Genomic DNA, 14,275 nt, shown 5'->3' with positions numbered 1-14,275 from the left:
GGGGATAAAGGTTATAAAGCACGGGAGAGGCCCTGGAGGTTAGCGCCGCCATGCAAAGGACCCGCAAACTTCCATGAGTGACCAATCACGAGTGCATGGTAAAAGCCTCGTGTAGAGATACCCAAAGTCTCTGAAGTAAAAATTGCATAGTAATCATTGACTTTACAAGCAATTTTATTCTCTTCTAGGGACCCAGCTGTTTGGAGGGCTGTAATGGGCTTGCATCATCTTTATCACCACCAGTCTCATACTGTAAAGAGCCTTGTCAGAGCTATCCTGATCCATTCTAATTTCAAGAAGGACTCCTATGAAAATGATGTTGCTATGTTTAAATTAATAGATTACATCAGCTTCAATTACTATATTCAGCCCATCTGCTTATCTGGTGCTTTTCGTTATGTAATTGATGACAGCACATGTTACATAAGTGGATGGGGAAGTAAAGAGGAAGAAGGTAAATCTTTTATTTTTCCTTTAAATTGATGCATTGTTGTTAAGATAATCAGTGCAGTGATCTCAGAAAGCTTCTTTGCTGGGATTACATTCAGGAGTATTGCACACATTGCATCAGGGGTGTTGAACCTCTGGCCCTTAGGCCTAATCCTCTCAACTCCACAGTTCCCAGTCAGCCACTCCCCATTCCCTACAACACCAGGTGTTTCCCTAGTTTTCTCTCCACCCACTGACTATCTGGTGGTTTTCTGCCCTCTTCATGTTTGTGTGTGTGTGTGTGTGTGTGTGTGTATTTTTAAAAGAATGGTTAAAAGCACTGAAAAATGTTTTTTTTTTCCTAAATTAGCTGACCTTTTACTTTTCCACATTTTTGTTTTGTTTTCCTAACTCAGCCCTAATTCCACACATTCCAACTTGTTTCCATGTTGATGAGTTGACAGAGCCACTTCATTAACTTCCAGACATCCTGGGCATAAGCCACAATATGTAGGAAAAAACTAAAAGGGATTAAAGACACTGACTGTGAAATACAGTGTGACTCTGCACATGGTGTTCCAGACAGAGGCAACCCCAATATTCTGTGTGTGTGTGTGTGTTTTAATTGTCTTAATTTTTCAGAATGCAGCAATACAAACTAACGTCATCGAATAGTCTTCAGTTCATTTGTTTACATAGATTATTTGCATTCACATACAAAGTGAATTACTTCGATAAGTGAATCGGATCATTACATTTTGCATTCAGTTATCCTAATAAATCATTCCATAGTACTCCATGGGATTACAATGGTTGCCTTACTTCTCTGTCTCAAATCATAAATCTATGCAGTTTTTCTATATAATGAAAAATTTGTTGACATAAGAATCATTCCTAGAAGTCTTTTTAATTTTAGATAGCTTTTCCCTAAAGGCTACTGACCACAATCTATTTCTCCACTGTTGAGTGGATGGCTGCTGCGTGCTTTTCCAACCCAGCTTTTTCTAATCTGCTTGCCAGCCAGAAGAATGTTAACAGATTTTTACTTTGTACATTTCTGTTTTCATTATCATATAGAGACAGCAATCCAGAACCAGAGAAAAGAATATTTCTTGATCTGTGATCATTGCAGCTTTGTTAAACGCTTCCTCCCCAAATTCTTTAATAGTCCCACATGACCACCATATATGCAAAAAAAGTGCCCACCTCTGTACAGTTTTGCCAGCTGAAGTTGGTGAAGTTGTCTTGTAAATGTAACCTGTTTTTTTGGTGTGAGATACCACCTATAAATGATCTTTAACCTATTTTCCTTAATACTAAAAGAAATAGGAGGTTGTTGCAATATTTTATTTCAGTGAATCCCATTGATTTCTCTTCCAAGATTCTTTCCCCACACTTGTTTAAACCCTTCCAGTTTGCTAAATTGCACATCCACCAAATATTTGTATAGTAATGAGGTTAATCCTTTTACTCCTGCAGTTTCTGATGTTTAGAGATTCAAACTGTGTTTGGGGGCATATGGTTTGGGCTCTTAATGGGGAACTTGGTTTAACTTGACTTTAACATTTTGTAACTGAGTTTGTAATTGAATCCGTTTTGTAGGTGATCCCTTTGTACAGATCCATTCATCTATATAGGTCCTTTTCTTTCCAGAGTTCATACTGCTTACATTTTCCTTGTTATAAATGAGGGGGTGCAAAAAAAAGGAGATGATTCAAGATGAATCTGGGTTGAGCTTAGCTCTCAATTTATGCCATGTTAACACTGTACATTTCAAAAAGGGGTTATCTAATTCATTAATACATTTTAATCTTTGTTGTTGTTGTTCAGTCGTGTCCGACTCTTCGTGACCCCGTGGACCATAGCCCGCCAGGCCTTCCTGTCCTGCGCTCTCTCCCGGAGTGTGCTCAAGTTCATATTCATTGCATTGGTGATGCTATCTAGCCATCTCATCCTCTGCCATCCCCTTCTCCTTTTGCCTTCAGTCTTTCCCAGCATCAGGGTCTTTTCCAGAGAGTTTTCTCTTCGCAGTTTAATCTTAATTTCCTTTAAATTAGGCCTTCTGTTTCTTCTTTGGAATTCCTTCCTTTCTCTAACTGCATCCAGGAGCTTTCTAACTAGACATCCAGAAATTGCACCAGTTCCTTCAGTTGATATGCTGCATAATAAAGCATCCCATCTGGAATACCCAGGCCTCCATGTTTACTATGTTGAAATAATATTTCATTAGAAAGTCTAGGTTTTTCTGTAACCATGAATAAACTGCAGAGATAGTTTTTGTCCCTTATCCAAGTATTTTTCTGACAGATGAATTGGAAGAGTCTGGAAAAAATAATTTATTTTAGATCGCTTCACCATCTTTATTGACGCCATTTTTCCTGATCCAAGACCATTTAAGTTTGGTGCATTTAGTAAATGTGATCCCAACAGTTTGATTATCTTTCTTATTTGTCTTGGAACCTGTATGCCAAAGTATTTTATGCAGGGGGAAATGGGCGTGTTGGAAACCCTGATTAAATTTATGACAAGTTCTGACATAAAATGTTTGTTCTTTGAGGATTAATTTTTAGACCATCAAGTCTCCCATACTGTTTTATATGTTGTATAATTTTCATCTGTTCAGCTTTGGGGTTTGCTAGAGTCAGGGCAATATCATGCATGTAGAGAGAGATTCATGACTTGCTGTGCCCCATGAATTAGGATTCCTGTTATCTGCGGGTCTTTTCTGAGTGCGTTTGCCAGCGGTTCTGTAGAGAAGGCAAACAATAATGGAAGAAGAGGGCATCCCTGCTTTGTTCCTCTCTGTATTTCTATAGAGGGGGTAAGTCATAATAATTTATTTGTATGGTTGGCCCTGTTAGAAGTGTAGAATCTTTGCAATTTGTACCCATTCCCACATCTCAGCAAACCCTAAGAAGAAAAGGCCATTCCAGTTTGTAGAAAGCCTTTGTGGCATTAATAGAAGCAGTTACACACGGGGTTGTTTTATTTTTTGTACTATAGTGAATTATGTTTAGAAGTCTTTTGATAGTGCCCGCAATGAATCTACTTTCTATAAAGCCAAATTGATCTTGATTTAGGGGCCAAATTGTTTAGCCTCTTTGCCAGAATATTGGTAAATATTTTATAGTCCTGATTTAAAAGAGTAATAGGGCGATAAGAGTCCTAGTCAGTTAAGTCTTTTGCAGGTTTTGGAATTAAGATTATTATTTTAAAAAACGTTGTAATTGAATTTTGTATTAATAAGAAAAGGATTGTAACATCCAGCCACATCAAACATAACACAATAATCAAGCATGGGATACACTTGATAATTAAGATTATTCTTAATTGAGGTTTGCTAAGATGACTGGTTGTCCTCCAAAATGTGGTTGAACATTTTTAACAAGTACAGTGACAATTGTTTTTCAAAAACCTTTATAAAAGTTCCTGGTATATCCATCTGTATCAGGTGCTTTGTTCTTCAAACTCGTTATGATTTCATGTAATTCCTCAGGCGATTCTTTTTTTTTGATTAAGCGGTGTTTGAAGCATTCAGTTTTTTAAAGTTGAATGTTTTGTAAATATTGTCATATTTGTATTATATCTAGTGAGGAAGTAGATTTTTTTTTAATTCTAAAAAAAGCCTATATTCTTTATCACCATTTTTATTTTAATTGTCACAATTCTGATTTGGGCTTTTTTCTTTTGTATGTAGTTGGCTAGTAATTTTGAATTTTTGTTTCCAAATTCATGGTATTTATGATTTGTGTATTGCAAATTGATCGTTATTTTACCTAGATCTGATAATTTTAATTCATTACTCTTTCTCATTAATGTTTGTAAAGTGTGCCATTGTTACAAAAATTGTGTTCTTTTCCCTGGTAGACTTTCCAGTTTGTTTACCAAGAACGAGAGGAGGCAGAGATCTGGTCCAACACGATTTTATTCTGCAGAATAAGGCAACCCTTGGGGCTAACGCTCCAACAAAGGTCACAATCAAGTGATGTGATCCAAAAGTTTATATAGGCAAGACCTTTGGGGGCTGTCTTATGCTTGCACTGTACTAATCTCTTTGTTTAGCTGAGAGGGAAACAGAAAACAGGCAGCGCCTTTTATATATCTAGGCTAGGGATGTACGAAAGGGACTTGCCTTGTCCCGCAGCTTTTTTCGCAGTGGGGGGGAGGCGCTTTGCTTCTCCCCCCGAAGTTCATGCGAGCGGGGGGTGTCTTCCCGCCTCTCCCGGCTGAAATTCAGGCTGGGGGGGAGGCTTCCCGCCTCGCCCCCGGCCGAAATTCAGGCCAGGGAGAAGCGCCCCGTCTCCCCGGCCGCGAACTTCAACAGAAAAGTAAAAAAAAAAGATGCCCCGTGATAGGCTACGTAACGATTTACGTAGCCTATCACGGCTAGATCTGCAAAGTCAGCCATGATAGGCTACGTTAATCGTCACGTAGCCTATCACGGGTGACTTTAAAAAAAAAAAAGCGCGTACGCAAATGGCGGCCCCCATAGGGAGCCGCCATTCGCGTTCCTTATTTGGTCTCTGTAGTCTACGTAAAGATTTACGTAGACTATGGCGAAAATAAGGGCAACGCAAATAGCGTTGCCCTTATTTTTGCTGTAGTCTACGTAAATCTTTACGTAGACTACAGAGACCAAATAAGGAACGCGAATGGCGGCTCCCTATGGGGGCCGCCATTAGCCGTACGCGCTTTTTTTTTTTAAAGTCACCCGTGATAGGCTACGTGACAATTTACGTAGCCTATCACGGCTGACTTTGCAGATCTAGCCATGATAGGCTACGTTAATCGTCACGTAGCCTATCATGGGGGCGTTTGTTTGTTTTTACTTTTCTTGGAATGGCGGCGGTGGCAGCCGGTCAAAATACCGGCTGCTGCCCCCGCCCCTGCCCCTGTCGAAGCCCTGCCGAACCGCCGCTGCGACCCGCCATCGGGAGCAACATTCGGGAAAGGTAAGTCCCATCCCGGGGGGGGGAATTTCTCCCCGAAACTACTTCGGGGGGCCGAATACGTTGGCACTCGGCCCCCCGAAGTTTCGGCGAGAAATTGTCTGACACCCCTAATCTAGGCATGCGCAGCGAGGTAGCCTTGTACTTTAGTAAACACATTCTTGGCATTCCTGAGTCTCTGATAAGGCGTTGTGTCTTTGTTTAGCATGGCAATCTCAGGCAGAGGTAGAATAGACATAGCTTAGCTTATAAAATCATGGGATAACAGACATATTACAACTGAAATTTATATAACACTACGATTCAAAAAAAATTGTCAGGCGTCAAGAAATTTTATTTCCTACAGCAATAGATTTTCCTTAGCTGGCTTAATTCATTAATGCATTGCCCTCTAATAACTGTTTTCATAGCATCCCATAATGTTGTTTTGTTAACATCTGAGGTGATATTAGTATGAAAGCAGTGTTTTAGTTCAGAGGCTGTTTTATCTCTTGAAACCTTTCATAGCAATAAAGGGTGCAAAACTATGCATGTTTAGACAGGAAAAAAAGGATGGGGTTACCAGAGGGGGAGAAATCTTTTGAATCTCCAGCAGCCCATACCAGGGTAAGGGAAAACTGAGGCACGTGAACTTTAAGATCATACATGCAAAGTCCTGTGGAGCCATAGTCTTACCAGATTAAAAAACCCTATTCCCTTGTTACTTTTCCTGTATTGGGTAAAAGAAACCAAGTAATCATATCTCCTCAACCCAGAGTAAAAGGGCTGAAGCTTTGTGTGTCAGTGAGGAAAACTGACTGGAGTGGAGGCAGACATCCTGAGGGATTTCTCAGTTTCAACAGGTGGAAGCTGTAAAAGGTATAACCCCGAAGCAGGAACGTCACAAGTTTTAATTTTTTATCTTTTGTTCATTTTATCTCTTGTTCTCCGAGAAGCCAAGAAAGAAATGTGGCTCCATCCTGAGCAGGCTGAAGTCATCTGTAAGCTTGTACCTGGAATAGATAAAACATATTATTTAGTAACTCCAGCTGTAGCCTTTATAGAAGACATATTCTAAGCCCATCCTAATCCAGAAGAAGTCAGTGATGTGTTCTCAGTGCCACTGGAGTATTTTATTAGTCCTTCAAAGTACACAGCCATATCTTTTCTAACGATGGGAGAGGTTCCATATTTGAAGCATTCCTTTGACTATGATGACCCAGGACTCAAGACCTCCTTTACAATATGGGGACTCACAGCACCCTTTGTGGTGTTCCTTGCTCTTGAAAATTTTGGAAAGAAACCAACTTTTGAAGTTCAGTATGTTCTTGATAATTGGAATTCTTCAGCTGAGAACAATTTCATGGAATTATACGACAGGGGGAAAAGCAAACTTTGACTTGTGGAGCTGTTAACTTTTCCTAACAAATTGTGTTCTGTTTAAGTCAGACCCATGTGTTAGCGTAAATACATTTCCTTAAATTATATTTGTAAATTACAGAATTATATAATTTTCTGGATCCGCATTTGCAGTATTCACGTATTTATATTAGGCTGACCATACATACTGTTTTAAATGGGACAGTACCGTTTTTTTTTTCATATTTCCTGACCGTCCCGTCGTTTTAATATAAATGTCAATTCTGTTTTTAATTTTTTGTAAAAAACAAAACAAAAAAAAACTGAACACGTTTATCATAAGGCTCTGTGCTAATCAATGCGTGAAGTAAAACTACTAGTGTGACGAAAGAGGAAGTTCCATTTACTGTATCCAGCCAGGGCCAGGCTTCTTGAGCTAGTGACGATCAGACATCGCCCCCTTGCTTGTCTGCAGTGGCAGGGAATTCAAGAGGCGGTTGCTAAGCCCCATTCAGCGTGTGGGAGCCTGGAGGGTGAGTCTTACTGTTATTTCTACCATCATTCCGCCCATAGAGATTCTTTCTGCCCTACATTCAGTTTGATTCGGACTTTTCAGACTCATATTTCGGTTCAACAGGCTATTGATAAGGTGCTGAAAGACTGAAATTTGCTGCGTAAGATTACTTCATCGGAGAAATATTCATGGTATGATAGCGGTGAAATACAGTCCCCTCTACGTCTACCTAAAAATTTTTATGAGTTCTGTCACTGAAGAATAATTGTTAGCTCAATATGTTCATGTAATAAAACTTTTATTATCGTCTTACTTTTTCATGAATACAGAATATTACATAACCCCGTCCCATTTTTGTCATCCCAATATCCCGTTTTTGTCTCAAGGAAATATGGTCAGCCTAATTTATATGATTATAAAAAAAATAACTGCCCAGAGAGCTTTGGCTAAATAATAAATAAATAAATAATATTGTTGTTCACTGCTCCGGAATCTGTTTACATGTGGAGCAGTGCACAAATGTTGTAAATAAATAAATAAATAAATATTCTCCTGTTCTAGCAACAACTCCCATTGCACAAATAATCAAATGACTTTAAGATGAGTACAAAGGTGTGTGTGGATTTCCCCCTAGGGTGGGAAATCCACACAGCCACACAAAATCATTTTTTGCAGTAAGAGACATTCTGAGAATATGCCTGCAGTGCTGTGTGTGGTGGGGTGGAATGGGATAATAATAATGCTAACAATATTCCCTCACCTGCACAAAAAGTAGGATTTGCGTCTGCTCAGAAGTATCAGTGAGAATCAGCACAGTACAACAATCCAGTTTATGCATATATACTCAGACATAAGGACTGGATTATTCAGGAGTAAGCATAGGCAGCAAGTTCTGAAAGCGTCCAAAATTCACCCCTTTGCATGTAGTAGTTGTAGATAGTAATCCGTACAGCCACATTTTTCTGTTCCAGCAATATAATTTTGTTCCAATATAAGTAAAGTGATATTATTTGCCTCATCTGTGTCAGAAATTCATCTGGGAAAAATTAATCTGCATTCTAACTTCATTGCATATCATTAGTAAAGTATCTTATAGACTCAGTTTATTCCTCAGTTACAGTTGTATAACCCTCTAGCTAGGGCATGTTATGCTCAAGTTTAATAACACAAGTCATTCAACTGCCCTTTATTTCAATGTAAAGGATTTTTTAAATCTCTTAAATTGTGGGCATTGGACAAATCGTTTTTGAGAGATTTCCTTCTTGCCAATACAAATACGGCAGTTTCTCAGAAAGCAGCAAAAGCGCTCCCAAGTGCCAACAGTTGTGCAGATTGGCTTATATGTTGGATAACTTAAAAAAATGCAGGCATACTTCCAGCAATATATTGTATTCTCATTACAGGAGGAGGCAACTATATATTACAAGAAGCTCAAGTCAGCATTTTTCCACTATATGCCTGTAATAGATTTGATTGGTATGCTGGGGCAGTATCATGGAATATGATGTGTGCTGGCTCTGAAAGTGGACATGTTGATAGTTGCCAGGTAAGATGGAGATAAAACATATTGCCAAAACATCCTGTCATGTTGTTGCTTGGTTAATCAAAGTAGCAACAACCTGGTTAGGCTGGGAAATAGAAATTAGCTGATGTTATTGTATGTGGTAGAATGGGATATTAGCAGCATCATGATAAAATTAAAGGAATACCATAAATTCATATTTACAAACACCAGAACCATGCTGAATCAGAACAAAGGCATGTCTCCTCCAGCATTCTCTTCACACGGTGGACAGCCATCTGCCTGTGGGGGACCCACAAATGGAACATAAGTGCAATGGCATCCTATTGGTCATATTCCCCAACAACTGGTACACAAATACTGCCTCTAATAAAGGAGGTAGTATATAGCAAACATGACTAGTAACATTGATAGTGTTATCCTCCAAGAATTTGTCTAATCCCCTGTTAAAGCCATCCAAATTGGTGGCCATAGCTACATCTTGTGGTAGCAGATTAGGTTAACCAGGTGCTGTGTGAAGAAGTACTCTTTATTTGTCCTGAATTTCCACCATTCAACTTCATGGGATGACTCAGGGTTCTATTATTATGAGAGAGGGAGAAAAACTTCTCCCTATCCACTTTCTCCTCACCATACATAATTTTGTACAGCTCTATCATGTCTCTGCTTCCTCACCGTTTCTCTACGCTAAACAATCCCAGACGTTGTAACCTTTCCTCATAGGGGCGTTGCTTCAGCTCACTGAACATTTTGGTTGCCCTGCAGTTGCATACAAGGTTGGCAGTTTCATTGAGCTCTCCACGACAACCCAAAGATGCCTTCCTTCATCAGTCCCCACTGGCTCAGTTACCAGGCTTCTCCACGTGAGGCTTTTATCTCGCATTTTACTGCTTCTTCCAGATTCTTCGCGGGATTTTAAATCAGCTCTTTACACAGCTGTTTTTTCTTACTGCATAATGCTACCTGCCATTTACACTGGTGGGTGGAGCCTGGCAGGATGTTATCGGATATCGGCAGCATTTTATGCCCCCTGTCCACCCCCTCTGGGGTAGTACCTCCCCCCTCTCACCATGAACTTTCACTGCCTCCAATCCCTACCTCAGCAACTTCTATGTACAATCCACTGTACCTTTGGAACTACAGAAGTCTCCTCCCCATGTGCGTAAGTCAGTACTGTCCCCGTAAAAGCAAGCTGTTCCCTTTTCTGTATACACTGGGAGAGGAGATAGAGGGGACTGAGTGGAAAGGGGTTGCATGCATGTGCTCACATTTGCCTGTATCAAGTCGAGGCTGTTGCAACACACAGCCCTCCCATGCTGCCCATCTGCTTAGGCATCCCCAAGATGTGGAGCTAAGCACAGCTTTGTTCCATTTCACTCCTGTCCTTCGCTCGCTTTTTTGTCTCCTCCCAAATGTCAAACAGGTCGAGGGTTTTCTGGTGCCACCAAGAAACCTCACGGACATTGCAGGCAGGTGGAGCAGCACCCAGTGGAAACCCAGCAATCTGTGTTCTCAGCCATGCCATACTAATGCAGTGCCGCTTTGCCAGGAAACAGTAATGAATGACGCGGAGGTGGAAGGGCACAGGCACAGCAGGGTGGCACCCCCACCCCATTGTCATCACTGCTATCCTCATCATAACTGCACCCCTGCAGATGCCCACACACAGTGCCTAATTTCTCCATCGCACAAGTACACAGGCTGGCACTTTCATGGCACAACAAGTGAAAATAGCACATTTTCCCCATTATGAAATAGTATGGGTAAAGTGGGAGAAAAATTCCATGGTTGAGGAATGACAAATGCACAACAAAACACTGATGCAGAGATGCCCACCATGACTATAAACAAAGTTGGGATGTTTTGCCCAAATGTGCAGCGCTTTATACTTGCTTACATTGAACCACATTTGTCAATGCCCATTTGCCCGGAAATTTGGAGCGCTTCACAATCCCTTTTTGTTTTAATCACCCTAAATAACATGGTGTCTTCAGTAAATGTAACCACCTCATTGCTTGCTGCTAATTCCAGACTATTTATGAACAAGTTAAAACGCACCGGTCCCAGTGCAGATCCTTGGGGGACCCCACCATTTATTTCCCTCCACTGCAAGGATTGGCTATGTATTCCTACGCTCTGCTTTCTATTCTTTAACCAGTTACTGATCTCCTCTTACTCCATTTCTGCTAAGTTTGCTCAGGAGTCTTTGGCGAGGAGTTTTGACAGAAGTCTTTAGGAATATGTAAACAAAGTCTACCAGATCACCCCTGTCCACATATTGATTGACGCTCTTATAGAACTCTAAATGGTTAGTGAGACAGGATATTGCAACACGCAGGGCTGGACAGCCAGTTTTAGATGGGGGACTGAATTGCCCTTCACCAGGCCCTCCACAGGCCAAATTATGTCAGTGGGCATGGCCATGCCTCCCTATATCATTTCCTTGCCCATAGTGCCTTTCTCTGTGCATTCTCAGTTTCATGCCTCTTAGCATGTAGAAAGGGATTCGAGTGGTGCAGGAAGGAGCAGCTGTTTCTCCTAGTGCAGGCTGAGTCACTGGCTTTACACAGTGCACATTGTCCCCCATCCAGGGGACATGCTCCCGGTGGTTCCACATGGACCTATGGTGTCCACCAGGAGAATAGCCTTCAGTGTGGTGGCCCCCTTTGGAATTCTCTGCCCCTGGAGGTCAGGCAGGCACCAACACTGTGCTGTTTCCAGCGCCTCCTGAAAACAGCAGTGTTCCAGGAGGCGTTCCTTAATCACCAGTCATGGTGATTAAAAAACCAGTCACGGTTTTTATTGGTATTTTGTTTTTTTAAAATAGCGTAATTTTAATCTGGTGTTTTAATCATTTAATCCTTTTACTGTTTTATCTCTTGTGTTCACTGCTCCAAAATCTGTTCTAGATAGGGAGCAGTATATACATATTGTTAATAAATAAATCCAGTACTGGGAAGAGCTGCTGCTCTTCCCAGTGCCAGCCGAGTCCCATGCCAGTCGCACGCATGGTTATCTCCAGTCTGAGATTGGAGTAACAATGGGGATCCCTCCAGAAGTCAGGTCTTGCTCACTGGAGGAATCTAAGGAGGCTCTGCGGGCTAGATTGGGAACCTTTGCAGGCCAGATTAGGCCAGTGGGCCACAGTGTCCCCTTCCATGCCTTTCTGGAAGCCATGTTGATTCTTTTTCAGGAGGACTTGTTCTTCTGTGTGCTTGATAACTTTATCTTTAAAAACACTTTCCAGTAATTTACCTGGAACAGATGTTAAGCTAACTGTCCTGTAATTTCCAGGATTCCACTTGGATCCCCTTTTTAAAATTGGTGTTATATTTGCCACTCTCCAATCCACTGGTACTGAGATTGGTCTTAGGGATGTTTTACATATTTTCATTAGAAGATCAGCAATTTCACATTTGAGTTCTTTAAGATTTCTAGGATGAACACCATCTGGACCAATCTCTTGTCACCACTATTTGACTTGGTTCTTAAGACTCCCTTCCTGAAAATCGCAGTTCAGGCTGAGAATCATAGAATAGTAGGGTTGGAAGGGGCCTACAAGGCCATCGAGTCCAACCCCCTGCTCAATGCAGGAATCCAAGTCAGAGCACCCCTGACAAGTGGCTGTCCAGCCTCGTCTTGAACGCCTCCAGTGTGGGAGAGCCCACTACCTCCCTAGGGAATTGGTTCCATTGTCGTATTGCTCTAACAGTCAGGAAGTTTTTCCTGATGTTCAGCCGGAATCTGGCTTCCTGTAACTTGAGCCCATGATTCCGTGTCCTGCACTCTGGGATGATCGAGAAGAGATCCTGGCCTTCTTCTCTGTGACAACCTTTCAAGTACTTGAAGAGCGCTATCATATCTCCCCTCAGTCTTCTCTTCTCAAGGCTAAACATGCCCAGTTCTTTCAGTCTCTCTTCATAGAGCTTTGTTTCCAGTTGCCTGATCATCTTTGTTGCCCTCCTCTTAACCCTCTCCAACTTATCTGCATCCTTCTTAAAGTGTGGTGCCCAGAACTGGAGACAGTACTCCAGATGAGGCCTAACCAGTGCTGAGTAGAGTGGAACTAGTACTTCCCGGGATTTGGAAGCAATGCTTCTGTTAATGCAGCCCAAAAGAGCATTTGCCTTTTTTGCAGCCACATCACATTGTTGGCTCATAGTCAGCTTGTGATCTACAACAATTCCAAGATCTTTCTCGCTTGTAGTGTTGTTGAGCCACATATCCCCCATCTTGTAACTGTGCATTTGGTTTCTTTTTCCTAGGTGCAGGACTTGGCATTTATCCCTATTAAATGTCATTCTGTTGTTTTCTGCCCAGCGCTCCAGTCTATCAAGATCACTTTGAATTTTGTTTCTGTCTTCCAAAGTATTAGCTATCCCACCCAATTTTGTGTCATCTGCAAATTTGATTAGCATTCCCTGCACCTCCTCCTCTAAGTCATTAATAAAAATGTTGAAGAGCACTGGGCCCAGGACTGAGCCCTGCGGTACCCTGCTTGTTACCTCTCCCCAGTTGGGAGAAGATCCCATTGATAAGCATTCTTGAGTCCGATTCTGTAGCCAAATGTGGATCCACCTGAGAGCTGTTTCATCTAGCCCACTTTTAGCTAGTTTGCTCATCAGGATATCATGGGGCACTTTGTCGAAAGCTTTGCTGAAGTCGAGGTATATTATATCTATAGCATTCCCACAGTCCACAAGGGAGGTAACTTGATGAGATCAGATTCGTCTGGCAGGATTTGTTCTTGACAAATCCATGTCGGCTTCGAGTAATCACTGCATTGTTTTCAAGGTGCTTACAGATGGATTGCTTTATCATCTGCTCCAGAATTTTCCCAGGGATTGATGTCAGGCTGACTGGTCTGTAGTTCCCAGGTTCCTCCTTTTTACCCTTTTTGAAGACAGGGACCACATTAGCCCTCCTCCAGTCATCTGGCACTTCCCCCGTCCTCCATGATTTCTCAATGAGAATAGACAGCGGTTCTGAGAGTTCTTCTGCCAGTTCCTTTATTACTCTAGGATGCAGTTCATCTGGCCCTGGAGATTTGAACTCATTCAAAGTAATGAGGTGTTCCTTGACCATATGCCTATCGATCTCAAGCTGCAATCCTGCCCCTTCAGCTTGTACTTCCCCTTTGCCGGGGGGTCATAGCCCCTTTTGGGAGAAGACTGAATCTTCTCCCAAAAGCATGGGTATCTGCTCTACATTTTTTGCAATGAAGGCAGACAAAAAGAATTTGATCAGCTTCTCCACAATCTTTATCCTTCTTTAATACACCTTTAACTCTGCTGTCATCCAACAGTCCAACTACCTCCCTAGCCAGTTTCCTGATTCTGATGTATTTAAAGAATTCTTTATTGGTGATCCTCTCCAGATGTCTCTGGCATGTGCATTTTCCACTATGGTCCTTAGGCCTCTTAGTGGTTTTGTTTTACCATATGCTCATGTCCTATTTCCTCCACTTCCCCATTTGGATAATTAGAAACTTTTTAACCTTCATTCTGTAGGGATGATTCAACC

General features: G+C 41.5%; 1 protein-coding gene across 2 annotated transcripts in view; it reads left to right on the top strand.

Moving 5' to 3' along the window:
- LOC146353739 (transmembrane protease serine 12-like) overlaps positions 1 to 14,275 on the top strand; it is a 42,766-nt gene that overhangs the window by 22,682 nt on the left and 5,809 nt on the right. For both annotated transcript variants that reach the window (XM_084837198.1, XM_084837199.1), the window contains exons 3-4: positions 189 to 454; positions 8,634 to 8,776. In XM_084837198.1, the coding sequence (XP_084693324.1) occupies positions 189 to 454; positions 8,634 to 8,776 (409 nt within the window). The remainder of the gene's footprint in view (positions 1 to 188; positions 455 to 8,633; positions 8,777 to 14,275) is intronic.

This window comes from Heloderma suspectum, chromosome 2 (assembly GCF_057233095.1).
Source record: "Heloderma suspectum isolate Gila_16-S chromosome 2, 16-S_ref, whole genome shotgun sequence".
In the NCBI taxonomy this organism is placed as follows: Eukaryota; Metazoa; Chordata; class Lepidosauria; order Squamata; family Helodermatidae; genus Heloderma; species Heloderma suspectum.
Note: the sequence above shows the minus strand (reverse complement) of the source record. Positions and strands in the feature narration are given on the sequence as shown.